General features: G+C 39.0%; 1 protein-coding gene across 1 annotated transcript in view; it reads left to right on the top strand.

The window, feature by feature from the left end:
• The window catches only part of SUGCT (succinyl-CoA:glutarate-CoA transferase), a gene marked incomplete at both ends in the record, with an annotated part of 338,773 nt that extends 312,549 nt beyond the window's left edge, over window positions 1–26,224 (top strand). The window contains 2 exons of the mRNA XM_084279851.1: window positions 22,697–22,851; window positions 26,123–26,224. Of these exons, the coding sequence (XP_084135977.1) occupies window positions 22,697–22,851; window positions 26,123–26,224 (257 nt within the window). The remainder of the gene's footprint in view (window positions 1–22,696; window positions 22,852–26,122) is intronic.
• Window positions 26,225–27,516: the final 1,292 nt, after the last annotated feature.

Below are 27,516 nucleotides of genomic sequence, written 5' to 3'. Positions count from 1 at the left end.
GATTATACATACATATGCTCTTTAAATATTCCTAAGGGATATTTTTTTTACTGTCTGCAGCTTTATCTTTAAGATAAACTTATTGCTAAAAGCTGTTCTTCTTGGAAGAGACCTTTTGATTGCAGAGGAAGGTGAGAATCTGCCTTGAAGTTAATTGTTTTCCTTGTCATTATCATGCTGTCCATCAGTGAAGCTCATGCCTATACAGTTGGCTTTTTTCAGACACTGTCCATTCAAATAAGCTTTTTCCCTATTGCTGTCTTTTGTCAAATCAGCTGTTGGCTCCTACCACACTGTCCCTTAGGTCGGTTATTTCACCCCTGTTCCTAACTGCCTTATTCCTGGGGTCCACTACAGTTGGCTGAGCACGTTATGAAAAATTCTTGTGATCATATGAACTTCCTCAGCTACAAGTGATGACTCTGCATCGTATCTGCTGTCTTCTTGCTCCAGTGAGAATCTCACTGATAAGCATCTCAGTTACCTTTTCATTACTTTGCATATCAAACACTCCTCTGCTGCTCTCTATTATTTTCTGCTCTAAAAGTTGACCTTTTTTCCCCATCCATAGCTTTGTACTCTCTCCGCTTTTTGTCACTCTTTCCCCTATTTTATCTTCCCCGTTATCTTTTTTCCTCATCTTTAGCTTCATTTAGATTCATTTTAAGAATGGTTCATGCATATTGAAGAACTGATGAGTGATCGGCCTGGGGCAGATCCAGGACACTCATCCTGTCTTGTCTCAGGCAAGTTTTGGCTCCCCTGTCAGAACAAAAAGAAAAAAATCAATAACCAACCAAAAAAAAAAAACGAAACCAACAAACCCCACCCAAAACCCAAGCTTCCTTTTCAGATTATTTCTTCTTTCAATTAACTTAAAGATTCCTTAAACTTGTTATTCAGAGAAATTACCTGAGGCTCTTTCTTTGACCCTACTCTGCATCGCTCTTTGAGTTGAGCTACAGGAAAGACCCTTGATGTGTGTAGAATTGTGTGACTATATGACAGCAAACCATTTTGAATGGACACTTCAGGTTTGTGTTTTTGAGAAGCAAATATAAATGAAGAAGGTCTTTTTAAGAATGACATGAACTGAATTAAATGTCCCCCTTGTTAAGGGCTGCAAACACAAATTCTGCCCTTATGATGCACTATTGCATTTTTTTTCTCTGAGTGACCAGCTGGAGTCTTGCCTTTTCCTCACTAGTCTGCCAAGGAACCTTTGTGCTGAATCACTGACTATTTCTACTGTAATTGGCTTGGACTTCTAGGGTGAGGGGTGTACTGAATACTTCTCCTTTTTTGCCCGCTAATTGTTTTCCATGCCTCATGGGTCATTTTCTTGAGGTTTTCAGTGCTCCTGTAATATTTGATTTGGAACTGGATGTGTAACAAAATGAAAATTGTTTCAATTTGGTTAATTTCTTCAATGTTGCTCATCAGTTTATGGAAATTTTGAGGTGTTTTTCTTCTTGCTGAGGAATGAGTTTGAGACTATCTTAAGACTTCCCGTAGGTAACCAAATGTAAAAAGAAAAAAAATCCTCAACAATTTTTCCTCTCAGCCAAGATTTGTGTTTATCCCTTTCTTGTTCCTTTTAGAATAAACAAGAAATAATGAAGTATTGTGCTTACATTGCCCTATTCCCCACTTCCCAGTCAAATCAAGGATGTCTCTCAGCAGCAGAAGGATGAAGTAGAGTTGTGATTGCAGCCATTGTGTGGGGGAGCAGGAAGGTGATAGGAACCAATGTGATGGCTTTTTCATTAAATGCTTTGTTCCAGTTGTGCTTCTCTTCCTGCAGCAAAAATCCGAATTTTTAGCAGATGAATCAGAGCTGTAGTAACTTTTGCACTGAGGAATTGTTTCTGCGAGAGCATGGGATATCACTATAGGCAGGTGTGTGTGTGTGTGTGTGCACTAACACACTTGACAACTAAAACTACAGCAGCCACAAAGGATGGGGTCAGTTTAAAGAAGGGAGGCAGAGATGCAGGCCTAGCTAAGGAAAACAGGGACATTAGCGTGATTTTTCTATGAATATGGCAAAACCTTCTGTTATAGATGGAATAGTGGGCATTACCTGTGTTTTGGGGAGATGACAAATAAGAGCAGAAAATGTCGGAAGCCTGTATGACTTCACTGGCTCATCAATTCTGAAAAATCAATCCATGTGTAATTTGCTGCACTAGAAAAGCAAATATTTTAGAGATGGACATAAGTAGCACTGAAATGCCTTCCACAGTGGGGTTAGAATAAAATAAGGTTCTCTTGGTCTCAAGTCCCATCAATATCATCCACATTTCCCTAATTACTTTTATTACCTTTATGTTGCAGGACAATTTCTTCTTTGACAAGTTTTGCCTGTTTTCTTAGGCATGTATCTTGTTCATCTTATAGATGTTCACCTGAGAACATCCAGTTGTCTCCAAGTGTGTTTCCTTGAGAACAACTCACATGCAAAAAAAAAAAAAAAAAAAAAAAAAGCAAGTGTTGTCTGATAAAGGAAATCCTTCACTATTCATAAAATATTTGGGTTATTTGAGAAAAGAGGAAATTGCTAAGGATTAGGTTTACAGCACATGAGCATGTCTCAGAAGTGCTACTCTGTAAAGCTTGTCAAGAAAAAAAAAGGAAAATAAATCCCAGTAGGCTTCCAGAGTTTTGCATCCTGTAGTTTTATTACATTTGTCAGTAAAAGCAGCAAGGATTATGGAAGTAGATTTATTAATTTTATGAAATCCTGGCACGAAGGTTTGGTGGCCCTCTGATAGAAAATAAAGTGGAAGTATTTTGCGAAAGACAGACATTGTGTACTTGCAGTGTAAAGTTATTATTGCAGCAAACCTGTTGCAAATAAATCGCTGTAGCAAATCCCTTGGAAGTTACTTGCCTTAAAGTAGATGGGATTATGTTTTATGTCTCCTTGTGTAAAGGAAGATCCTTGGTTTCAATGGGTGTTCAAATTCCTCGGGGCAGTATACAGAATTAGAACATCTAATCATAACCATTTTGGAAAAGTTTCCTGTTGGTGTTTCAGCATTTGCTATTAATGCCTTAAAGTCACACTGTCTGCTAAAATGAAGGTTCATTTTCTCTACTTTTAGTATTTCATCCTTTGCACAAGATGTCCTTTGGAAGACTTTAAAATATATGATCCTCTTCAGGATTTATCATCTGTATGTTGAGAGGAAACTGAGACAAGGACAGTAAGTCGTGCTAAAAAAAGGTGTTAATTGAAACTTGATGAGTAGACTATTTATATACATGATATGTTTTTCACTTCAAGGCAAAGTCCATCATGTATGACAGACAAAAATACTACCATTGAGATCTGAATGGTCAGATCAAAGATCTTTGAAAAAGGCTCAAAGATCTTTGGTCAGATACATCTGCAAGCCGTTGTAGGCTACTTGCATAAAATCTCTTCAAGGACTCTGTTCTGGTCTAGTAGGTAGGTAGCAGGCAGGTACTTGACTAGGTTCCTGCATCACAGAGATAGCAGTTTAGTACTTTCAGTGGGTATGGGTAATAAAGTCACATTTTCTCTTAGAAGTGTGTCACTACAGGAGAAGTTTAATGTCTTCTGAGTCATGTGACAGAGGCTGAAAAAGTGGCCTTTCTTTTCTCTTTCTTTTAAATAAGGAGGTTAAAAGCCCATGCTGGTGTTGCAGTATGCCCTTAGTAATCACAGCACTCTCTTTCATTTTTGTCTCAAACAGTAGTTACTTTAACTCATACAAAATTAAAAAGTAAGTTTGACTCTTGATTTCTACCAATGTTGAAGTTTTTTGCATAAATTTAATCGGATATTACCGTAACTGTTTGCCTAAGATACAGCAATGTGTCTTCATTGCATCAAAACAATAGATAAAATAATAAACCATAACATTGTGAGAAACACTTTAGAACTATTATCCCTGCTTCCTAGGAACAGGACAAAGAACAGTTTCCCAAAGGTCACAATAGATGAATTTCATGCTTTGCAGTTCTTGAGTACCTACTCATCACTGAGCCATCTTTTTTCCTCATTGCAGTGAAGCAATGACATGTTCCAGGTTCTGGTATCCTAGTGCCTCCTCCCCTGCTCTTTATGCCTGGTTTCCATGAGTCTGTTCTCTGCAACCCAGGGACCTTCACAGCTCTCAGATCCAGCTGGCCAAATATCCTCCCTGTCTGTGATCTGGACTTCCCTTGTGCCTCGTTCTCCTCTGCCCTAGTTTCTTTCTGAAAGAAAAGAGGATGTATGAGTGGGAAGGAGACAGTGCCATGCCTAGCCAGGTTCCTGATCATGGACAGTAAGGAGATGTGAACTGAACATACCTGCTGAGTGTAAAGTTCTCAAGTCTGTTGCAGTGGGGCATATTGGCATTCATCAGAGGATAAGTTTAGCATCATTTTTCAAAGGAAAGTTTAGTAATCATAGTGGTTACCATGCTAGCTGCTGCTCTGTGTCAGTGCTCTAGGCAAGCGTTACCTAGGTCTTCACAACATCCTCAGAGATGTCAGCAAATACTCATTGTCACTGTATTACAGCTGAGGAGACTGGGCAATTTAAGCACATGTTGAAATGGTTTGTAACTACTTAGTCTAAAACTGTATAACAAGTAAGTGAAAGTGCTAGAATTCTATGGCTCTGTTTCCAGTGGTTGTTCCCCATCAGATTTGTACTGGGAATGTCCAAGATATCATTTCATAAGGGTCAGGCTTTTGTTAGAAGGAAGCAACCTGAAACCATGTGCTTACTTTTATTAATAATATCCTCCATGTGGACAGCACAGATCTAAAAATCTCAGCATCTTATTAATAGAAGTAAATGTATGTGTGCTGCATAATTGTATTTATCTCATAAACATCTCATTTTATGAATGCAAGTACATATGCATCTATATAATATGAGTACATCTGGATGTATAAATGGGATGCTTATGCACATGTAGGCAGTTGAAATGGAAATCTAGATGCTTTGGTATGGAATTTATTTCTTCTCCAATCTTTGTTCACTAATGAGTGTGAAATACGGTTACACTGACAGTCACGTCAGAAGCACTGTTTTTACAAGTACTCATGCACACTGTGTCACAATTCTGTAGGGTTTTTTTTCCCTTTCCTCTTTTTAACTATTCTAAAGAGCATGTTACTATATTACACACAGTGTTTGATTTACACTTACAGGAATTATCACACCTTGTAGTTCAGTCTTCTAGTAAACCTCAGCCTTTCTCTGTTTCTATCACTTAATTTAAAATTTCTAAATCCTGGGAAGAGGCTGATCTCAATATATTACTTACTATTCCTTTGCTACAATGCTATAATGCAGTCAAAGAACTTTTCCACATGGTCACAGTGCTATTACTAATATTGACTTTGACATATTTCAATCAGGATTCAGATTTGGATAAATGTAATCAGTCCTTCTAAAAGCTTAATAACATTTTCTTCCTTTGTTTTTCCCCATTCACAGTTGCTTTCTCCTTTCCCCCTTCTTTTTCCTTCCTTTCTTAAGACCTTTCCTCTAACTATAGTTTCTCCCTGGAAGGTTATTGTTAGTTGGTGCTAACTGCAATGAAAATAGCACATTATTTGTGTATATGCATTGTGATTTTTATCCAGAAATAATAACAAAAAGAATTTTAAGTGATCGGTAGTTTACTTTCCCTATATTATCAGTTTGTGGGCTCTCAGAAAAGGACCTGATTTCTGAAATGCTTGGAAAATCTTAAAGATAGCCCAGATTCATCAAAATACATTGGTTCCTAAACTTTTTCTTACAATCCTTTGCATTGATTTTATGCTATGCTTAAAGGATTCAATATTTGATGAATCTGGTCCTAAATCTTTTGTTTGAAAGTAGCACTACTTATGGTCTTTTAATTAAATGTCGTGGATAGTGCGAGTCAAAGCTTAATTTAAAACCTGGGCTCTGAATCCTATTAAAAACTGTTCCAGTTGTAAAATACACCTTAGTATGAATGGGAATTAAAAAATAATCCACTGCTTTAATCAAAACTAATGAGAAATAACGTGATTTTCTTTTCTTTCTCACTTTCAAAATATCCAATGTGAGAAGCTTCTGTGGACCTTGTGGGTTTGCTTGTACACAGATGTAAGGATTATTTGCGTGCTGTCATTTGCCATATATTTCAACAGCAGTTTCCACATGTCACGGAAAGCACACCATATAAGGCAGACGTTCATTCTCTGTGTATGCCATTTCTACAAGCCAAACAGGACATATATATTTTAATAGCTGACATTGTAAAACATTTTCAAAAGGATGCAGAAGGTTTTACACAAGAAGATAGCTACAGCACAAAAATAGTGAGTAAGATGAACTTTTCAAAGTTGATAAGAGATTTGTTTTTGAATTTGGTTACCCAGCTGAAGATGCATTAAAGGCTGAACTTTGCAGAGTGCACTTTCTTTAAATTAAGGCTACCACAAGCAGCTCAGATCCAAAAGTAAAAGCATCCTGAGTTCCCACTCAGTCATTTGTGAAAAATGCGGCCTTATTTCTCTCTAGTCACATTATGAGTGAAAGTTGGTTGGGAATAGAGATGGAGGGGCAGCGTAGGCTCACGTGGATTAGCCAGTCATAGTGCCATACTGAAGAAGCTAAGTATGTACTCTTAAATAAAAGAATCCGCTCCTATTAGGAGAATGACTGAAGATGCTGTGGTCATGTTTTTCCTCTGACTCACCCAAAACCCCAGAATTTGGATTTCTCTGATAAGAAAAGCTGTTTCTCATATCCAATACACAAGTCTGTGGTACACTAAGATTGCTGATGGATGTAGATAAATTACACATTTCCACCGAAAGTTCAAAATAATGTAAAATTAAATAAGTCCACCCTATTTATTTTTTTAAAATCTGAATCTGGTTTTAGGTTTCTTTGTGGCTGGCCTCTAAGAAGACTGGATAATCCAGGCACAGAAATTACAAAAATTCACTCTATTTATTAAATTGGCATTACATCTTTCAGCTTGAATTCAGGTTCTGATAGCACTTTGAGGAGCTATTAGTGTTTAGCCGAATTTTCCCACACCTGCTTAAAATATGTGGGTTGCAGTGGATGCTGCAAAGTGGGGTTACTTGGCTTATCATTAAGGATAAATCCCAGCTGCAGAGATCTAACAAATCCAGATGAAGAATTCAACAAATATGTTCTATTTAGTCAGAAGCACTTGCTAATCTTTCTCAGTCTCAAGTATTGCTCTCACTGTACAATGTGTAACTAGTCATCTTATGTAAGAAATAGATGAGGGAGTGCACTGATTAATGAAGAAACCGGAAAAATGTGGATAGTGAAGAATATCAAGCATTCAGAGCATACAATATTTAGGGTCAGTAGAAGGTTTTGGAGAAGGAGCGGAAGGAGTGAGGGAAAATAGGGCTTAGGGTTCAGTGGAGCCTTGGGGAGTTTTGGGCTTTGGGAACAAGAAAGATCATTGGAGGTTGATGAATAATTGAGCTACATGGGATATATTATCTCATAGAATATTAAGTTCCTTGTGTTGATTATCCTCAGGATGTCAGAGTAGGCGTCGGTTAATGGGAGACTAGGGAGAGGGATTTGGGAAGAGCATGGGAGTATACAGAAGAGGAGGGTGGGATACTGGAGCTAGATGGTGAATTGTTGAAGGCTGGGAAAGTATCACAGGGAAATATTAAATATTCCTGCCATATTCTCATATTCCTTAAAGAGCATCTACTTTTGACCACTGCCAACGAGTGTTCTAGTGTAATGAGCCACTTTGGGTGCTTTTCTGCTTTTATGTTAACTTTCATAGTGTCTGTGAAAGGGTGAAGGTTTGCCCGCTTGTGGTTAGTTGGCAAAGAGGAACAAAGAATAGCACTAGGCAAAGAAATATGGAAAGAGTTTAGTTGGAAAGACAGACCTCGCTGTGGTAATGGGTGATGGGAATCCTCAGCTTCTGCTTTAGCATCCTTAATCCCATGCTCTAGAAGAATTGTGTTTTCCCAAATGTAAATCTGCTTTTCTGAACTCTTCAGCATAAGAAGTATCTATTGCCCTAGCATATCTCACCCTGCTCCATTCACATCCTTCACCCAGATAACTTTGCCCTTAAGTTTACTAATGCTTTATGGCCTGAGGAGTTGGTTCAAATATTGCAAAATATAGTAGAGAGCTCTTGATTGGGTGGTACTGCCTGTGAAGTCTCATGGTTGTACTGCAACCACAATAATAATTAGATTAAACCAACAAGAAACTTTGTCTGACAGTCTAGCTTTTCTTGAAACGTGGGGCAGTCTCCAGCACTTTACCTACATTTTAACAGTATGGAAAGTTTAGCATTTTGTTGGCAAGATGGCTTTTGACTGGAGAGCCCTAAGAAGTGAGATGAAAGCAGAATAATTTCTGAAAGATTTCTCTCACATCTGTGGCTGGCAGTTTGGTATCTGCCTCCTCTGTGTACCCATGGGAAAAAAAGAAACAGCTGTTTCTTGCAGTTTGCCTGTGAGGTCTGTGGCACATCAATAATGTCAGTCATTCACCTCAGTGAATAATAAATAAAGTGCACATCTACAGAAATGGCAGATATTATAGTGCAACATTATATAAAAATGGACTTTAGATTTAAAATATTTCATGTGTTTATAAAAACATACAAACATATGTGTTTCTAAAAATAACAGCTATCCGAAGACAGTTAACCAAAATGATAGTTAAATTTTCAGCTCTAAGATTGTGTGCTACTTATTTGGAGAAGGTGAGGAATTCATTACATTCAGCACAATTGTCTCTGCCTTCAAAGAGCAACTAAACTGGCTAAGCGGTACTGGAGCCACTAAAATCTCAATAATGCTTTTTGATAGCTAGTTATTATTTAATTTTAATTGAATTATATTGTGCAGACATACTTCAATAGAGAACCTAAATATCCCAGTCAGGATCAGTGCTGTGATGTTCAAGGATCTGCAGACAGAAACCAACATGTGTTTTCTACCACATTATGGGAAAGAGTTTCCACCCAAGAGTTAGCTAAGAGTTTAATCCCGCAATTAGTATGCTCTCTGCCCAGAAACTATCACTTGCAGCACAGCAAGACAGATGGATTTCGGATTAGAAAGAAATCTCTCCCACAACAGAGTAATGCACAATTTATCAGATATAACTTGGGACAATGGTTCATACTCCTCTGAAGCAGCTCAGGGAGAGAGGATATCAGAAAATTAGTATTTCATTCCAATACAAAACAGGGCCCGTTGTGTCAGACACCGTATAAACAAAGAGACAACTGCAGTCCCTAACATTTTATAATCTAAATACGCAGGGCTATCAAAACCATGCAGGAAATATACGGATATGGCAAGGGAACATGTTTTGCCTGTGATTACTGAGTTGACTGGTGATAGAGCAAGGAGACAAGTCCAACTGTTTAGGTTTGCAACTCCGCAGCCTGTACTGAGGTTGGAACTCTATGATCCTTGGGGTCTCTTCCAACCACGCTATGATTCTGTGATTCTGTGGTTGACCTTACTATAAGTTGATTATTAGCTTCTTGTATGTTCATGGTGTAGTTAGTAGTATTTGTGTGTCAAAGTTGCCATACAAGGAAGAAGCCCCAGGAGGAGCAGGAAGCTAGTTACCCTAAATACGTGAAAAAAGAACAAAGCAGTAATATCTATAATCATGGTAGTTTTAAATGTTTGTATGTCATAGCAAGCAGCTCTTCTTATATGTCTATTAAAAAAGAGTACCATCAAGGATTACTTTAAACAAAAATAACAGCTGGCTATGAAATTAATGAACATAATCAGTAACAGGTACATATATAAAGCATGAAGTAATTCCTGGCATTCTTCAGTTGATACGGTATCTGAAGGTTGGGAAAAAACATTAGAATACAGGAAAGCTACAAGAAGTATTTTAGTTTATGATTTTTTTTTTCCTGCAAGTGGATGAACAAGCATTACAAACATGCCCTACACCTGTAAGATCTACTTATATGGCAGGTAACCAGGGAATATTCAGTGTTTTAAAATGAAATCTGCACATTGAATCAGGCAGAGAACAGCTGGCTTAGAAATCAGCCTGAGAATCAGAATAATGTATGAAAGGTATTTGTGTTAGCATTAAACATTTTTGCATGCTGTCACTGCAGAAGAGAGCTTCTGAGCTTTGTGGATTAAGGAAGTGGTTGGTATGACTTTCTGGAATTGGGTTCCCTTCTTAAGAATGGAAAACTCAATTAAAAGTTAGTTATGAGAAAGCTATGTGAGCCCTTGTGATTTACTGCTGCACAATGCAGATGCATATTTTAAAAGGCAGAGTTTTCAGTCTGTGTCAGGTTATTAGGGAATAAGGTTATGGTCATTTCTGCAGCACATCATTGCCTTTTGAGCAAGTCCTGTATACCAATATGTATTTGTATCTGACAAGCCATAGAAAGGGAAATGAAGATAAAAATAAATTGTTCTTTAATCGCCAAATACAACTGCACTGCACTTGGAAGACTGACCAAAGCACAAACTAGGGAGGTGCATTCTTGGGTACGAGAAACAGCTGATGATTAGACTTCGTTAAATTGTACTGTATTTGGAAACAATCTACCAGCACCAAAGCAAAACAAGAATTCGCTTCCTACAGCATCCCTAGTTCTCATGTTAGGATGCAAGTCCCATTTTTTCTACAAACTGGGATTGACATAGCTACTTTTAATCCATGCTTTTAGACATGTCACTACAGACTGAGCACAGATGCTTTTTTTCCTGGATTTTGCTTGAGATTATGCCTGTATAAAATCATTTACATTAACTCAAAATAGGAAATTATAAGAGAAAATTAACTAAAATCAGATTAACCAAAAAGCTAAAATTAAATGGAAACAAAAACTGTTAGTATGGAACAAAAGTGCCCACACACAGACTTACTCCAAAATAACTAATTGTATGAACTGAAACCAACTGTTAATTTTTGTTCCAGTTTTTTGTGTGGAGAAGCCCTAGGACCTCTGGCACTTAAAATATAATTGTTCTTGTGATGCAAATCTTTAGAACCATTCTAAGGGCCTCTTAAATTGCCAGTGCGGTGTAAAGGAGACACAGCGCTGCGAGATAGTGAGGCCAGAGGCAGCAAGGCCCTTCATATTTTGTTTGGATTTTTAGGAGACAACACTTGCCAATCGTATGAGGTAAAAGAAAGGAGAGGAGAGGTCGAAGGGTTTGCAGTGAAAAAGCAGATTGCAGAAAGCAGAAGAAATACACTAAATGAAAACCCACAAGTACAAATGGCAAAGGATCAAAGGTGAGGCGCTGTGTAGGAGGGAGGTGCTACTGATGCTCCCAGACATTCAGCGATGGAAAAATTCCATTAAAACTAAGCACCTGCTGCTTAAGATTAGGGCTTCAAAATTACAAACGACGTCAGTAAAAGCATTTTGCTTTGCACTTTAAAGGGGAGCAAAAGGAAACAGCCAAAGTATTCTGAGGTGGAAAAAGAGAGAATGGGGAAAAATTTTAATGAAACTGATCTGCACACATTTAAGATGGGATATTGCTCAGGCATGCCTGGTTTCAATCTGATTTTAATTTTTGTTCCCCAGCTTTTCAGCTGTCTTCTTGAGCAAAAAGAGACTTTTTAGTTTAGTTTAGTAAGGGGATAGGCAACTGAGTTTTGGATGGCTTCCTAACCCTGTGCCTCATTCCTCTTCATGGGTGTGTCTGACTTAAATTTCTGTTTCTTAATCCTACTCTAGTCTTTGTGGGCGAGGAGAGATGATTTCTGACTCTTTTGCCCATTATAGGGTAGAACACAGCGCTGAAACCTCTTCTGATGGAGTAGAGGCTGGCAAATGTTAGAAACCACAAGAACTTAGATACAGAACCAGCCTATACTTAATGGACATACACACGCTCATGTTGGTGTGCCCACACAACCAACAAACTGGAGGCTGCTTGGTTTGAAATGGCTGTTTCCCTTGCCCCATACTGCTTTGATACTTGCAAGTCGATGAGCTGAATATCACATGTCAAGCATTGGCAGCAGACAATGGAAAGCCAAAAAGCTGTTCCCAGTTCTTCACACTGAGACAGGGTTGATCAAATTGTCACTTACAAATCGGTGGAAAAAAAACGGCCTCATTTGCAGTGTGCCCTCTCCAGTCCCACTCCCAGGCTCCCATTTAACCACTGTTTTCCTTTAAAGAATTTAAGATTAACTGATAATTGCTTTTAAATAGGAAAAAAAAAAGTTGCTAAGAGGAGTTATATGTCTAAAGTTTTACTTTCTCCTGTTCAGTGAAGGGATATTCACTCATGTTGCCTACTTTGAATACCAGATGTCTCTGCACAGGCAAATTGAGACATCCTGAAAGAGAAAGATTTTCAGATGTCCTCAGCTTTTTCTTTTTTTTTGTTTTTTTTTTTTTTTTCTGGAAACTGGGCCCCTTTAAAGATGTCTCAAGTATGACACTCCAAAACAGCATCGTCCCAGATTGCACAGTGCTTTTCGAAACTCAGCCAGCGTTTTTAGTAGCCTATGCCTCAAGGAGTCTGGGCATCTTACCCAAAAAGAGCTAAAAATGTAATTTGCAGTTCTTCAAGTAATCTAAAACAAAGTATCAAATCCCTTCTCATCTTCCTTTGCCAGGGAAAGTCCCTGTGCGCTGGAACTGGCCTCATTCTGCTGCACAAGGGACAGCAGAAGTAAATGGAGGGTGGAGTGGGAGAGCTTTTGGAAGAATGATCAGGCTGTGCATAGTGCTCAGCCCTACTTAATCACAGATGCCTTGCTTGAGAATCGAGTTCCAAATATTTCCATGGTGCTCAAACATAGAGTTACCTGGCTGTCATCTGTGCTGAAGAATTTCAACCACCAGAATTTCCTTGGCTGTGCTGCAGCTGATGGCTTTTTCCATTATTTTAATACTCACTCAGCAGATACTTACTCGGTGTGGGTCACTAACCAGGCAAGAAACTATTGACTGACACTTGAATTTTCCAAATGTGAAGGTTTATATATGCCTGTGTACTGTGGCCACAGAGGAACACTCTAAAAACGTGAAGAATAAATGTGCGTGGCAATATGTATACAGCACATGGTAGGCACATGGTTTGATATCTAGTTCATTGTCTGATCTTTGCCTTTTTATAACAATATACCCCTTTCGAGACTTAATCATTTGGCCAAAGCATGGTATTCTTGAGGAAAAATTAGTGAATGTGAAAGTCTTATTGAAAATAATTTTCCTACAGGTGGACTGAAGAAGGCTTTCCTTTCTCAATTTCCTTTTCTTAACAGGCTAAGATGGATGTCACAAGACATTAATCATCATAAATAAATGAATAAATCATCAGTACTGATATACAGATGAGTTGTGGTGAGGTTAGGGAACTAAAGCAAAGCAATGTGACAGACTACTTCTGTCAGGAACCATTTGCCACCCAGCTCGTTTTCTATTCTGGCTACCAGCTATTGCTCCCAAAGGAGCAGTTACAGTGGGTTATAATACCATCAGACAGGAATGCCAGGTAGACCTGTGGAACCAGACACCTCTGGTTTTGAAAGAGACTTAGAGAGGCATCATTGAAGCTGTTACAGATATCATCTTCACATAAGTTCCCATTACAAGTAATTGGGAGCTGGTCTATTCTTCAGAGGTATAAAAAGGGGACATAGAAAAATTATTTTTCTTCTGTGCAGTAATTTGTTCCCTGTTCTGATATCTACACATGCAGAACAGTACGGAAACATGTAGACAAAGGCTTCGAGAATAGGCCACAGAAAACATCCCCTAGGAACTGGAAGATCAGACTTGTAAGCCTTGCAGGATGTTTGGGAGAGATAAATGCATTTTCAAATGTTTTTAACTACTAGTTATTTTTACAAGTTGTTTGGAAAGAGCTTAAAGCCTCCTACCCTGAAAAAGTGCTGGTTTGGTGACTAAGGGATTAGAAAGAAAATTATACCCAGCCTTAGGTTCAGGCTGTGTATGTTTTCCAGTGTGCATCATCTTGCATCCCCAAATTAAGAGACTAGAATCAACTTCAGGTATCCAGGCTTCAGCTGGTTGCCTAAAGAGTAAAGAAGAGCTCATCTGCAAGGAAAAGCTCATCTGCTCCCACTCTGATGATGCACAGCTGGCCAAGAGGATTACTTTTGGGGTTTCCGAAGAGCCAGAGAATCTAACCTATAGCTGGAGACAGGACATAGGAAAGGACAAATTGCTGTGCTGAGGAGATACAGGCATTCTCTGGGCTGGCTGGCGTGTCTTATTCCAATATGCGGGGTCACACTAACCACAAGGCATGGGACTTGGAAATAGTTTTCAGCAGGCTCAGTAGGAGGGCCCCAAGGAGCTTCTTGCCTTCCTGCGCAGCCAGGGGCATGATTCAGCTTCCAGGATCATGTGAGTGTGTTGCAACAAGGCAATTCTCTGTCCTTAAAGAGGCTCATTTCAGGTACTGTTTTGATTTTTCCTGTTTCATACTAGGAGCACGCTTCTCACTAATTACCATCCTTAAGGTACAGTAATTAAGTCCTTTGGGTTTACAGTAGAGATGTCCACATGAAACAATATGTTGCTTGACCTCCTAAGTATTAGAGGATGTTCAGGTAGGCCATCTTAACCCCAGACCTGTTGTGTGGAAGCAATTTTGCTTATGGGTGTTTCAGAAATTCATGGTTTATGCCCTAAAATAACCATTATGGTCATATAGCCTGACCTCCTGTGTAGCACAAGCCTTTCAGCCTCACCCTGTAATTTCTGCATTAGGTACACGTCCCGTGGTTAACCCACATCCGGTGGTAGGATTATATATCTAGTTTTGCATTGATTAGATTATGACTTGAGAGAAATTACATTTTTAGCTTGGATTTTCAGTAGTTTAGGCTTGCCTCTGTTGGCTTTTCCTTTTAGAATTTTGCAGGGCTTCTCCCAGTTACTCTTCAGCTCCTTCTTCAAGAGCAATTTATGTTAAACTACAAGTCAGTAACTTCTAACCTTGGACTTGCACAGCCTGAATACACTTTCCACAGTACTGTAGAAAAGGTGTCTAGAAGAAGTTCCGTGAACAGTGGAACTAAATATTGTTTTCCTTCAGACTCACATTATTTTTATAAACCTTATATGTAATCCTTATGGTAACCTGGACTTCCCTCATGTCCTTTATGGCTTGTCTCCCCAGTGAAGGGCAGTATGTACTTTTACAGAGCTGTGTCCGTGCTTACTGGTAAGCCTTTTCACAGCCAAGCTGAATATATAACAGCTGAGTTCTTTGGGTTTTTTTAATGTCATCTGGGCAGTAATTTGGGTGCCTGTCCTTCAGCAATTGCCAATTTTCACAACAGCAGTCAGAACTTAATTTTCTTTGGGATTTCTACGCTTTTGCTGAGATTGACATGTTCAGAACTTACTGTGTGTGGCGGGGACAGGGCAGACAAACAGATGATTAGAAAGACAGCACAGACACGTAAATTTGTTTCCTTAGGAAATGGAGCTACATATTATTACCTAAGGAATTTATGATTCTTTACAATTGCTACCTCTGGGTATTCTTACTAGTTATCTTCCTTCCTGTCTGTCTTTGAATCTTCTCTTTGGGAGTTTTAGGAAGGAGTGGGACCAGGGGAGTCTGTACAATAAGTTAGGCCAAATTTTCAGCCTTGTGAGGTGATACATGCGGGAAGCAGTAGACGCTACCTTACTGCGATGTTCTTAAAGCTTTTTGGTGCCAAGAATCCTCTTGCAAAATTGCGTTATTTGAATGGTGTAATTATGCAGGATTACTCTCAAATATGCAACCAGAATGCCTGATAAATGATTTCCTTTACTCCAGCAGTCATGCAAGATTAATTAGGTACAGTTAGTATGGTGACAATTTGAAAATGCATTATATAAATGTTGAGTGGTATTTACACTAATTATATTCAGGATGTTGGTTGATAGGAAATACATAAAATGTTTTTAAATGCATTTCTATATATGCAGCTTCAGGTAAGAAAGTACTTTTATAAATGCACTTAGCGAAGGGTTTTAAGGATTATGTAATGGATGCTTTGGATGCCTAAGTGTGGGCTTAAAAGTGGCCTGATTTTTAGACACCCATCTACGGCTATCACACATAAACTATGCCTATGCTCTGCAGGTCAACTAGTTTCCCTGACAATGCTTCAGTTTTCACATTCTTGTCCCTTGTGACATTGGTCAGGCCTCAGAGCTCTCCCATGGCTGTCAGCATTGATCAAATGAGAAAAGTTAAACACGTGGCTTGTAGAAATTTCCAATATTGATACTATTTACCACCCTACTGATTTTACTATTTTCTACTACTATTTAGTGATTTATTTGTATCTGTGTTTGTATAGGACCTAGAACAAGGTTTACTTTTTTCTATTGCCCTCTGAAAATGTTTGTCCATCCTTTCCGCTCTCAGTTTCTCGTTCCTATTCATCCTGCCAAAGTTTTCCATCCTCTCTGCGGTGCTGAGTGCCAAGAGAACACTTTGTGTGGCTGTGCTTTAAGTGGGGGAGGAAGTGGAAGCTACAGTGGGGGAAGGAGAAAAAATCTTTGAAAATTATCTCCTTAATTGCTTTTTTTTCAAATCTATTATGGGTTGTTCTTAAAAGGTAAATCACCAGCTCTAATGTCATGCAAAAGCAAAGTATTTTTTTCCCAGCAATTACATAGATTCCTGAAAAGTCCCCCAAGCTCCTGAACTTTCAGTTCTGTGGTAAGAAATCAAAAAATGTGGGAGTTCCCCATTAAGATGGAGCAGATCATTAATTCTGAAAATTTCCTTGAAGCCTATGTGCAGTACTTGTCCTAGCAGGGCTTCCAATGAGCTTTTTTGTCAGTGTGTACTTTTCTACTTGTGTTTCATCAAGGGTAAGAAGCCTGGTGTAAAGGCAATGTAGCCAAACTGGGCTGTACTATGTGATTAGGAACACCATCTTCTCAGCAGTGGATAATGGATTGACAGAATTCATGGCTGGGACCAAAGGGAAGAGACCAGAAACTCAAAATGACATCCCCATAGTTTATTCCTGGTAACATATCCCAGCACACATCATGTCTAATGCCCAAATATCCTTCATGGCAGCCATAAAGCCTCTTTACCTAACTTAGTCTGTATTGCTTTCTTTTTCCTTAACTTAAAAGTCACTGCTTGTTTCCTGCTGATCCTCCTTTAGGCCAGTTTCATAAACAGCCGATTGCATGCTCCAAGTGCTTGACCTGTAGCATTTATGAGATCTGGGTGCAAATGTATTGGCGCCGAGCCACTGCTGTTGACTGTTGATGATATTTCATTGGAATTGCAAAACTGTTATGTAGCAACACCGTGTTATTGGAAGAGGCACAAGTGTTTGGTTTGTTTTCATGTGATTCCTACATGTATATAAACTACACTGTGAACTGGGGTGGAACTAAATAATGAGTGGTGTTGGGTTTCTTGTTGCTCTGTTTTGCAAATGTAGATGGTATGTTGCAAGCAGAATGTGTACACATACATTATCCCAAACTTCCCCTTTCTTTTCCTTGTCCCACTTGAATAATAACAATCACGACTTTTCCCTGAGCTTGGCTGTCCCCAGGCCTGATAGTTTTGAGTTAGATTGCTTCAATATGCTCTAACCTGTGCTGTAGAAGCAGTGTTATCCAGTGAGTGCTGCGCAGTGCTGCAGGACTGTTATTTGTCAGGACAAAGCAAAGATTATTACTTTTATCCACTTTTATATACTGTGCTTTGCACCTTCCATATAATTGAAATTCAACTTTAATTTCTGCTACTTGCGGAGTAAAACTGGCTTTGCTTCTGCAGCGCCAGACCTCAGCGATGCCCCATGACACACTGCAAAGGCTGCTGTGCGTTTCACCTGTTAAAAGGCATTTCATTCTTGCAGGGCCTGTCCTGTGGGCCTATTTCAAGAGGCTTTATCTCATTTTTGTCTTGTGCTTTAACGTGTTTTGTGTGTCTTAGCCTAATAGCTCGGTTTTATGCCTGGCGACACTATAGAAAATAGGTGCCAAAGAAATAGAACTTATGAAGATGATGTTGAGTTTAAGTTCCGGGGAAGTCTTTGAGATTTCTTGGTACAGTTCTTGTGGTTGCAACTGATACAAATTTTGATTTGTTGTTGCACTGTTAACTCTTGTACTTTGTGTGGTGTGCACAGCATGTATTTTAGCAGTTTGCCAAAATCACAGCGATAACAACAATAATAAAAGAAGATTATCCTGGAATTTAAATGTGCTGAAACAGCTCTTTGGCTTACTGGTAATGATAGTCAAAACAATAAGAGAAAGGGGCTCCTCTTAATATATCGGGGGAAAAATAAATCACAGTTACCACTCATCCCTTCACAGCTTTTATTTCAGGTGCCCATATGTGTCCCTTTAACGTCTGAGTTGCGTGTACTGCCCTACTTATAACCAGGATGCATAGGTGCCTTACCTCCTCTAGCCAGCACCTCTGCTTCTACCCAAGCAAAGGCCTGTTTTCATCTGCAAGGCTCCCTGTAACTCACCCACATGCAAATGCTTCTGACCTTAATTAAAGCAGTTCACCTCTCTGTGCCTCAAGGGATGGTTTCCTCATAAGGCAGTTGTGTTTAATTAGCATTTGCATAGCATTCTGCTGGTTGCTCTCTGGGAGCGTTGTTCAGTAGGAGCGTGGGATTGCTGAAGCCTGACTGGCAAGCTTTGCACCCTCCTAATTGACACAGAAGCCAAGTAGAAGTTACACAAGGAAAGAACAGAGAATCGTTAATGATGGATCATTAGCAAGTAGCTCCTTTGAATGAATGTAGATAACTTTATAACTCTATCAAAGTGAAAAGTAGCATGATGAATGATGCATCGAACAATAAAAGCTCAAGAAAGACACTGGTTTTATAATTGCTGTACAATTTTCTAGCGTGCTCTAGTTTGAAAGATTAATTTCTTTGGGAAGTGTGAAACATTCTATGCCTGTTGTACACTTAATGTCAATTTTGTTTTTCTCTCATTAGAGGTTTTCTTCTGTGTCTTTTGATATCATTGCAAAAATTCCCAGGTTTTGAGATAGACAATTTTTATAGTAGCAAAAGTTTGCCCAAGTCAGTGAAAAGTGTAGAGTTTCTAAACTAGTTCCTTTGAGGGTTTTCTGATTTCTTGGTATAAAGAGTTCTCAGATACACACACCTGAAATAATATTTCTTTATGTCTATATATTATTGTATTCTTAATAGAAATGGCCTAATAGTTTTGTGTCTGTGTCCAATTTCTAGACTAATAAGTCTCTAAGGGGCATTTTTGCTCAGAAGTTATCTTCAGAAGCATTTCTGTTGGCACAGATGGATCATTCCTGTGGCTTGCTCTAGCGCCCATTCAGCCCTCAGCCAGTCCTAGGAAGTGGAATTAATACAAACACTGCTTAGTGATGTCACCTGTCCCTTTAAAATGTACTGATCTTTCACTTGAGATTCCCTCTGAAAATTTAACAATGTTCAAAGTGAGAATTAGGGGAATAAGTTAATAGAAAAGTTATCCTTGTTGTGAGCTGTTTCTTAGCGTTCATGAATATTAGTAGGTGCAAGAGACTGTGAGAGATCATCCAATCTATCAGCAAGCCCCAAGGATCACTCATAGGATCAAGCTATGCCAGAATAATTTTGCTTCAAAAGACCTTAGTGAGAGGAATTCTGCAGCCTCCTCACATGGCCTGTTTCATCATTTTGCTCTCCCTACTGTTATAAAAGTTCATTTTCTGGTACCTACCTTCAGTTTCCTTTGTTGCAGTTTAACTCCATTATTTCTCATTCATCATCGATGTGAAAAAGGATGTACAGTCACAGCATTGTTGTTTTGGGTTGGGCTTTTTTTGGAGGGGTGGAGGGTTGGTTTTTTGTTGTGATTGCTTTTACAGTTTTTGAAGACAGCTTTTGAAATTTCTCCTTTGGCCCACAATCCCACTTTGTTCAGACTGTCACATTTTCTCTGATAATTTTGGTTGCTGTCCTGTAGAACTTCTTCAGGTGTTCCAGATGGTTGTTCAGTGGGGACCAAACATCAGACACTGTTCCAACTGTGATCTGCTAGCTCTAACTAGAGCAAAAATATAACTTCTTGTGTCCTGTGGGCTTCTCTTGTGCTTGTACATCTCTGTGTGATGCTTGCATTTTTCACAACAGCATGATGCTGTTGACTTATGTTCACTTTATGATTTAGAATGACCCCTAACTATTCTTGCCTTGCTATTTGTCCCCTGCCCTGTATTTATGTAACTAAATGGAGTTCCTTCCCCTTGACTTTGTTGAATTTCACCCTGTTTTATCAGAACATTTCTCCAGCATAGCCTCCACAGAGGTCATTGTGAAATCTGTTTCATAGTCAGTTTTGGCTTGAAGTCCTCGAAAACCTGATCAGGTATAACCTGAGTTCCATCAGCCAACCCACTAAAAATATACTGATTAGTGCTTCATCCTGAGCAGATTCATCTGGAGCTCACTTGAAACATTCTTCTGTTTTAGAAGATCCCAGGTAGCAGTTCTCTGGATATGATTCCCCTCTCAGTATTACACTTGGCCTTGGATTTAGCTAGACCATGTTTCTTTGGTGAGTTTATGGAAAATAGCAGATAATTTTATTTCTGAAACTCAAGTCTTGATTCAGCATCACAGTAGTCAGAAGGTCATCTCACCTGACTTCAGATGTCTGGATGCTAGAAGCCTGCATCCAAGGTACTTGTCTAGCCTCTCCTTTAGGGACAAACATAGAATCACAGAATACGTTAAGTCGGAAGGGACCTTTAAAGGTCCAACCCCCCGTGAAGTAAGCAGTGACACCTTTAACAACATCAGGTTGCTCAGAGCTTCGTCAAGCCTGACCTTGAATGTCTCCAGGGCTGGGGCCTCCACGATGTCTCTGGGCAACCCGTGCCTCATCACCCTTATAGTGAAGAACTTCTCCTAATGTCTAATCTAAACCTAAACATAGGTGATCGCAATTTATCTGGCTAGTTTAGACCATTGCCACTACCTCAGAAGAGTTACACTGTGCATCTTTTCATCTGCAATGTATCGAAAGGGAGTTTACACCACTATACCTAGTCTATTGGAATCTAAAGTTAGATGGGATGTGCATCACTTCCAGTCCTTCTCCTAGAAGACAGACAGGAGATCGAGTCTACACTATTTGTAAATAGATATATGTCGGCTGTTCTGCATCTCCTAATTACTTTCAGTGTGATTATTTCTTCCAGAATTTAATGGAACTTGAAGATAAATTACTTTGTCTGCAATTCCCCAGTTCTACCGCCTTTCCTTTTTAAACACAGTAACCATACCTGACATCTTCCAGGAGCATACTTATCAGGAATGTACCAAATCAGCTTGAATATAACCTGTTGTTCTAAGCACTCTTTGTTTCATTTTGTTTTGCTTAGAGGTAGATACCTTTACTGTATTAACCATCTGACCACAGTTGATCAGGACTTGAAAAATTGGGTTAGTTTGGCATGCTGCATTACCCTTGTCAGCATCTCTCCTCAAGAAAGTAGTAATTCAGGTAGCAGACTACCCTACTGATGCATGCCCTTATGGGATGACTTCACAGAATCACAGAATTGAAGGGGTTGGAAGGGACCTCAAGAGATCATCAAGTCCAACCCCCCTACCAAAGCAGGTTCCTTCTTCTTGTGGTTCATTTACCTTACTGGCTGATATCCTATTTGTTCAGAAATAAATCAAAAACTGTTCTGCTTATTAAAATTCTCTATGTATTTCTTTGCATTTCTAAGTAAAGCTTTGGGTCATAGGCAAAGACTATGTATAACTAATTCCATAAATTCCTTTTTTATGATATAATAAAAGCTACAACTATGAATAGAGTAACCCTTTTGCCAAATGTCCAAAGCACCAAAGGTTGCTGTATTTTGTATTAAAGAACACAATTTGGGAAGTTACTGTCCTCTTTCTCTATAAAAGTTAGGCTTTCTATACATATGCTAGGTGTATGCCTCAGTTTGGATCCTAGAGTAAATTTGTGGCCCATTCTCTCTTCTGACGCTGACTTGTCTGCAGGGAACTACACTGAAATCTCTCACCAGTTCACTACAGAGGATTGCTAAATAGTGACATCTTGACTGCGTACAATAGATATAAAGTCTTCCTATGGTTGTCAGCTTCCCAAAGTGATTTCCACTTTTGAAAGTATTCTTCAGCTCTTGCTAACTGGCAATGGTGCGCTGCTCTGACATCAGTAACAGTACGTTAACATGATGTTTCATCACATTCTTACAGTTGTCCTGCCTCCTGTTGTAGACAGATCATGGGGATTTCTGCACTACATCCCATTTTGTGGGCTGGGCACTACCTGGGCATTGTTGTTCAGCTAGTAAAGAGCGGCAGACCTGTGATGTTGTGTGACTCAGAGCACCCCAGTATACATACCACTGGCAACAAGGGGAAGGCTTTCTTAATGGTGGGTGAATATTCAGCGTTTCTGCATTTGGTTGAACTACTTAAAACTAGCTTATTGATACATTATTGTGAACTGGTAATCTTTTTGTCTATAATTCCAGAATGTAACACTTCTGTGATGAGGACTTTGATAAGACTGCTGTGAAAATGAGATACTTTCCATTAAACTAGCATAGACTCGTAAACATATATTCATAAATATTCAATATAAACATAAAACTTGAAAACAATTTCTCTCCTGTCTGCTTTTTTTTTTTTTTTTTTTTACAGGACCAGGTGTCAGATACAGTGAATTTGCTCTGTCACATCCTACACCACCTCCTCTTGTTGGGCAGCATACAGTGGAGATCCTGAAGGGCATTCTGGGGTACAAGGATGATGCCATAGAAGAACTGCTCCGCACTGGTGCTGTGGCTCAGCATGAGGTCAGATAAGGAACATTAACTACATTCCTTCACACTGAGTTCACATTACTTTGTCCTCTCTTTGCTCCCTTCAGCTCCCCTAATGGGACTCAAAGAGAAGACATAATTTAATTCCTAATTTTCTTCCATGTGTGTTTGTATGATTTTAACACTAATGTATCAAATAAACAATCTCATACTGTCTGAGTGAAAGATTTTCTTGGCGGGGGTGGGAGTAAATGTAATTATACAGTCCTGTGTGGCTACTCATTTTCTGTACTTCATATGGGAAATGGAGTTCTTATCATAATTACAGTAATTGCCTAAACGTTTGTCCCCAGAAAGACATGCTAGTGAAAAGAAGCAGACCCTTAAAAATCTGTATACTAGGCTCTCCATTTGCAGAGACCTTGTACAATTATTTTAGTAGAAAGTCAGTTACGTACAAAGTGGTGGTCGATCTGATTGATTTTGAACATAATCATCTGTCATGGATTCTTTGTTCATCTCTATTTTAAATCATGGGTAGAGTAACCGTTTCAAAACTCACTTCTGTTCCCTGGTATTCCTAATTACCAATATGTCTTTATATTACATTGCATGGTCATGACAATCCCAGTACATTGGCAGAAATAAGCTGAAGTTGGCACAGTTCTTCTGTTATGCAACAAGCCTATTCCAAGACTGGTTGAAAGACAAACCATGGTTGAATAGTCTTTTGTAGTTTTATTCAGAAAGGCCCAAGGTACTGTTAATTAAACACTGATCCACACAAACCCCCATGCTGAATGTCAAATACCAGAACTCTCCAGACTTCTCCATGTAGTTCTGTGGGTGGCTACTGCTCCAGTCTCTGACTCTAGTTTCCATCCAAAGCACATTTAACTATGGAGAAAACACAGGTTAAATTCTATGCAAAACTTTTTACTCACTCCCTGCTGCCCTCCCCCACCCCGATTAAAACATGGTGAGAGTTGACAGACCTTCCTCAAATTCAGCAGTACCATATCCTGCAGTGGGATTGGTCTTAAAGAGTAAGGCACTCTACACGGTGAGAAGGTGGAAAAATTTGATCCGTGAGAAACAGTAAGGAAAAGATTAAAGAAGAGCTGTTCCTTCTCTACAAACCAATTTGGCAGTACTTCACTCATTGAAGAAATGCCCTGCTCCTCTATCACAGCATATAATTTACAGCTAAAGTAAACTCAGCATATGGAAAGGGTCTAACCTTTGCTGTGTGCACCCTGGGAGCCAGGCAAAGCCTTTCTATTCCTAGAACTAAATAAAACTAACTCAAATTGACACTCAACACATAACATCCGTATTTCTCCCAAAGTATCGGAAACAGGCCTGGCATTATAACTAGCTTGTCACTTTGTTTTCAGTCTAACAAACAACATGGTCTGTATTACATTGGAACTTCACAACTCTGCATTACCTTCTGGGGGAAGAAAAGAGGTTATTACATAATCAAATTGCAGTGGAACCCCACTGTGGTTGCTCATTTTTGAAGCCCAGTGTGTTTTGGTTCATTTGTTTGCTTGTTTTCTCTGTGTATTTGTGTTGGTTTTTTTTTCCCAGATCTCCCTTTTCTCTCTCCCCCCACTTCACCCCCTTCCCCACTGCATTCCTGGCACCAAACTCCATACTCTGTCCATGTGCTAAAGACATCATGAGATTCTGGAAGAGTGACTTCTTAAATAAATATAGAAATAAGTCTGAATTGAGAATAGGAACACCATAGGGGAAGAATTTCAACTGGATTGGAAGAGCTTTTGATATAGTCCACTTTCCTTTTAATCTAAGGGGAACATCCCTTTTTTAATGAGAAAAGCAGCAATTTGAATTCAGCTTCACACAAAATGGATAATCTGGTATCGAACTGAACCTTGTTTACTCAGTGAAAGCTATTTAGTACTTCCAGATAGCATTCACAAATAAATTTGCTGGGTTTACTTTTTTAAGGGCTCTTTTCTTCCAGTTTCTAAGAATCACATACGTAAGATGTAGCAAATTTTTGCTCGGTTTTGTTCAAGAATTTCTAAATTTTTTTTTTCTGTGCTTTTTCAAGCAATAGAAACAGTTAATCATCACATCCTTAGCTACAGTAAATTGGCAGGGCTTCTTTGACTGTAACGTAACAATGCTGGTTTAAATCAGCTGAGTATCAGGCTATTAACTCCATTACATATTTCATGCAGAGTTCACATACAGTGTTTCCCTTTTTTTTAATTATTTTTTTTAGTGTTTTTGTCTCTGCTATATTGACAGTCAAATGCCTAGAGGGATAGTCAGACACATTATTTTGTCTCACCTCCAGTACTTACTGCAGTAAGAGAAATCCAGACACCATATTGCCTTCCCAGTGTTTAAGTCATACACTCAGGCACAAATTCTTGCTAACTGTTGTTCAAGTCAGGAATAAATGGAAGTCATTAAATAAGTGGGAGTCCGGAAGCCTAAAAGGTCCTGTAGCTTCCAAGGTCTGATCATTAAATTTTGCCTTTTACAACGTTTGGTCCTTTGATTTTTCGATGATTTGGAGTGTAGTTAAATAATTGTCTTGATAACATCTAAGCTTTTATAGTACCATTTTCATTTAAAAATTAACAAATAAATGCAGAAAAAGAGTATTTACAACATCTTCCCAAGAATTCTTCAGGTATAGGTATCTCTAGACCTCAGTTGTGTTTCGACAATCTTGTAATTTCAAAAAGGTTTTATCCTGTACTGCAAAACTGTAAATCAACCATCACATGGGATTCTGGATCTCATAAACTGAGATCTCTCCAATTTCTAGGAAGGGTTGTAGGTAGGAATGACTACACTGCTGCCTCTGGCAATATTTTTTTTTTTTCTCAGCTTAAATTGGAATGGAAACTGCTGGTGCTGCCATGATGTGTGTGTAGTATTTGCTTTAATTTTGCTTAAGTTACACATCACTGTATTTTAAAGAAAAAAGAGATACAAAACACACCTGTTGTCTGGTTCAAAACTAAGCCCACCTATAGCTGTTTGTCAGGATTGACATCTCCATTTTGGCATCTGTTCTGACTCCATGGTCTCTCTGGCTCAAGCCCCCCTCATATAACTGTCTTCCTTTCTTTTCCAAATGAGCTAGTAAAGCTCTTCATCAGGTATAAATCACCCAAAAGACTGCAAAATTAGTGGAGTCAGGCAGGTTTTGCATAGCCTGTGGCTCTTGTGGAGGGATACCTTAGTGAACAACACGGAAAGTCCAATCAAACAACAGGCAAATGGATACTGATGGATATTTCTTGTGCCTGCGCAGATCTTGTTCCTGGTATCTCTTCCCCAGGATCTTCCCACACACTCGGGAAGTTCCTGCGTGGTTGTCTGCAGTGGGTACCCTAGAACTGACATTGAAAAGTAGGTCTTTTTTAATTAGTGGTCAGGAAATACAAGTTACCCACTGGCAGAAGCTCAGCAGTCTCGTCAGCTTTCCAGCCTATGTGCAAAGGCCAGTGTATCCATATTCATGCAAATATTCATCTGTTGAAATGATGATTGTTTAATTGCGCTGGAAGGCAAATGCTATTTTTCTTCCCAGGTTTATAAATCAAAATAAAACACGTTATTTTGTCTTTTTTCCCCCTTTTTTTTCAGTATAAAAACAAGCAGAGGAAAGGAAAATGCCCCAATTCTTGACTTACAATATATAAAAGTCCTCTATTTTTAAGTTCATTGAAATAGAGGCTTTTGATGCCTGTTGGTATTAATCAGAGTTTTGGCCTTGCTTCTTCCAATGACACTGTGCTAAGGCTGAAGTAGCAATAAAAATGTGCGTTCATACAGAATAACCAGGGAGATCATTTTCATTAAATTGTCATACAGCTCTGCCCTCACAGGGCACGGTAAATCCTCAGCATGGTGAACCCAAAGGCAGAAGGCAGCTAGGCATCTCTACGACTAAAATTGTTATCATTTCTTTTAATACCTATATGACAGTACATAGTTAATCCTTTAACCTTCCAAACATTATAGCACCATATTAAAATGTATTTATTTCCCCCCAAAATATATTAAAATGTATTTAATTGCCAAAAGACAGAGGAAAGGTAAAGTACTTTCAGAGTTCAGGAATGCTGGCACAGCTGCTCACATTTCATGTCAGTGACATTAAACAGTGCCAGATACAGTACTTTTCTTAACTGCTTGTACATTGAGTTTAATGTGGCCTGGTGAAACGCTAAACGCTATTAGCTGCTGAAAAAAACCCCAACAACCAACCTCAGAGCAGTTCCTGCATGATTGAGTAACCTCCCTACACAGAGGGCTGCATGATACTGGCTGGTGTGATAAAAATACACTGATAAACAGTGATACAGTCACCTTTTTAAAGCTGACGACCAATCAAGTCAATTACTGTATGTTTCTGTTGTGACTGGAATTTGGATCAGATGTGTGAGAAAAATGCCTGAGATCACGTATGCCAAGGACACATGAAACCTTTACAAAAAGATCTCTTTTTTTGGCACGGGCTCTGTCAAATGTTGAAGGGGGGCCAAGCATGGGTTGAGGTGGGGACAAGTTGTTACTTTTTAAGGGTTTTTTTTTGTCTTCTCCAGATAAAAATGAGTTAGCAAGCCCCAATTAGCCCTTAGTTAACAAAAAATGCTTTAAAATCATAGGTTAAAGGGAACACTATACTGCTTGCCTTAAAAG

This window comes from Gallinula chloropus, assembly GCF_964237585.1.
Source record: "Gallinula chloropus genome assembly, chromosome: 2".
Lineage (NCBI taxonomy): Eukaryota > Metazoa > Chordata > Aves > Gruiformes > Rallidae > Gallinula > Gallinula chloropus.
This window is presented reverse-complemented; position numbering and strand designations above follow the sequence as displayed.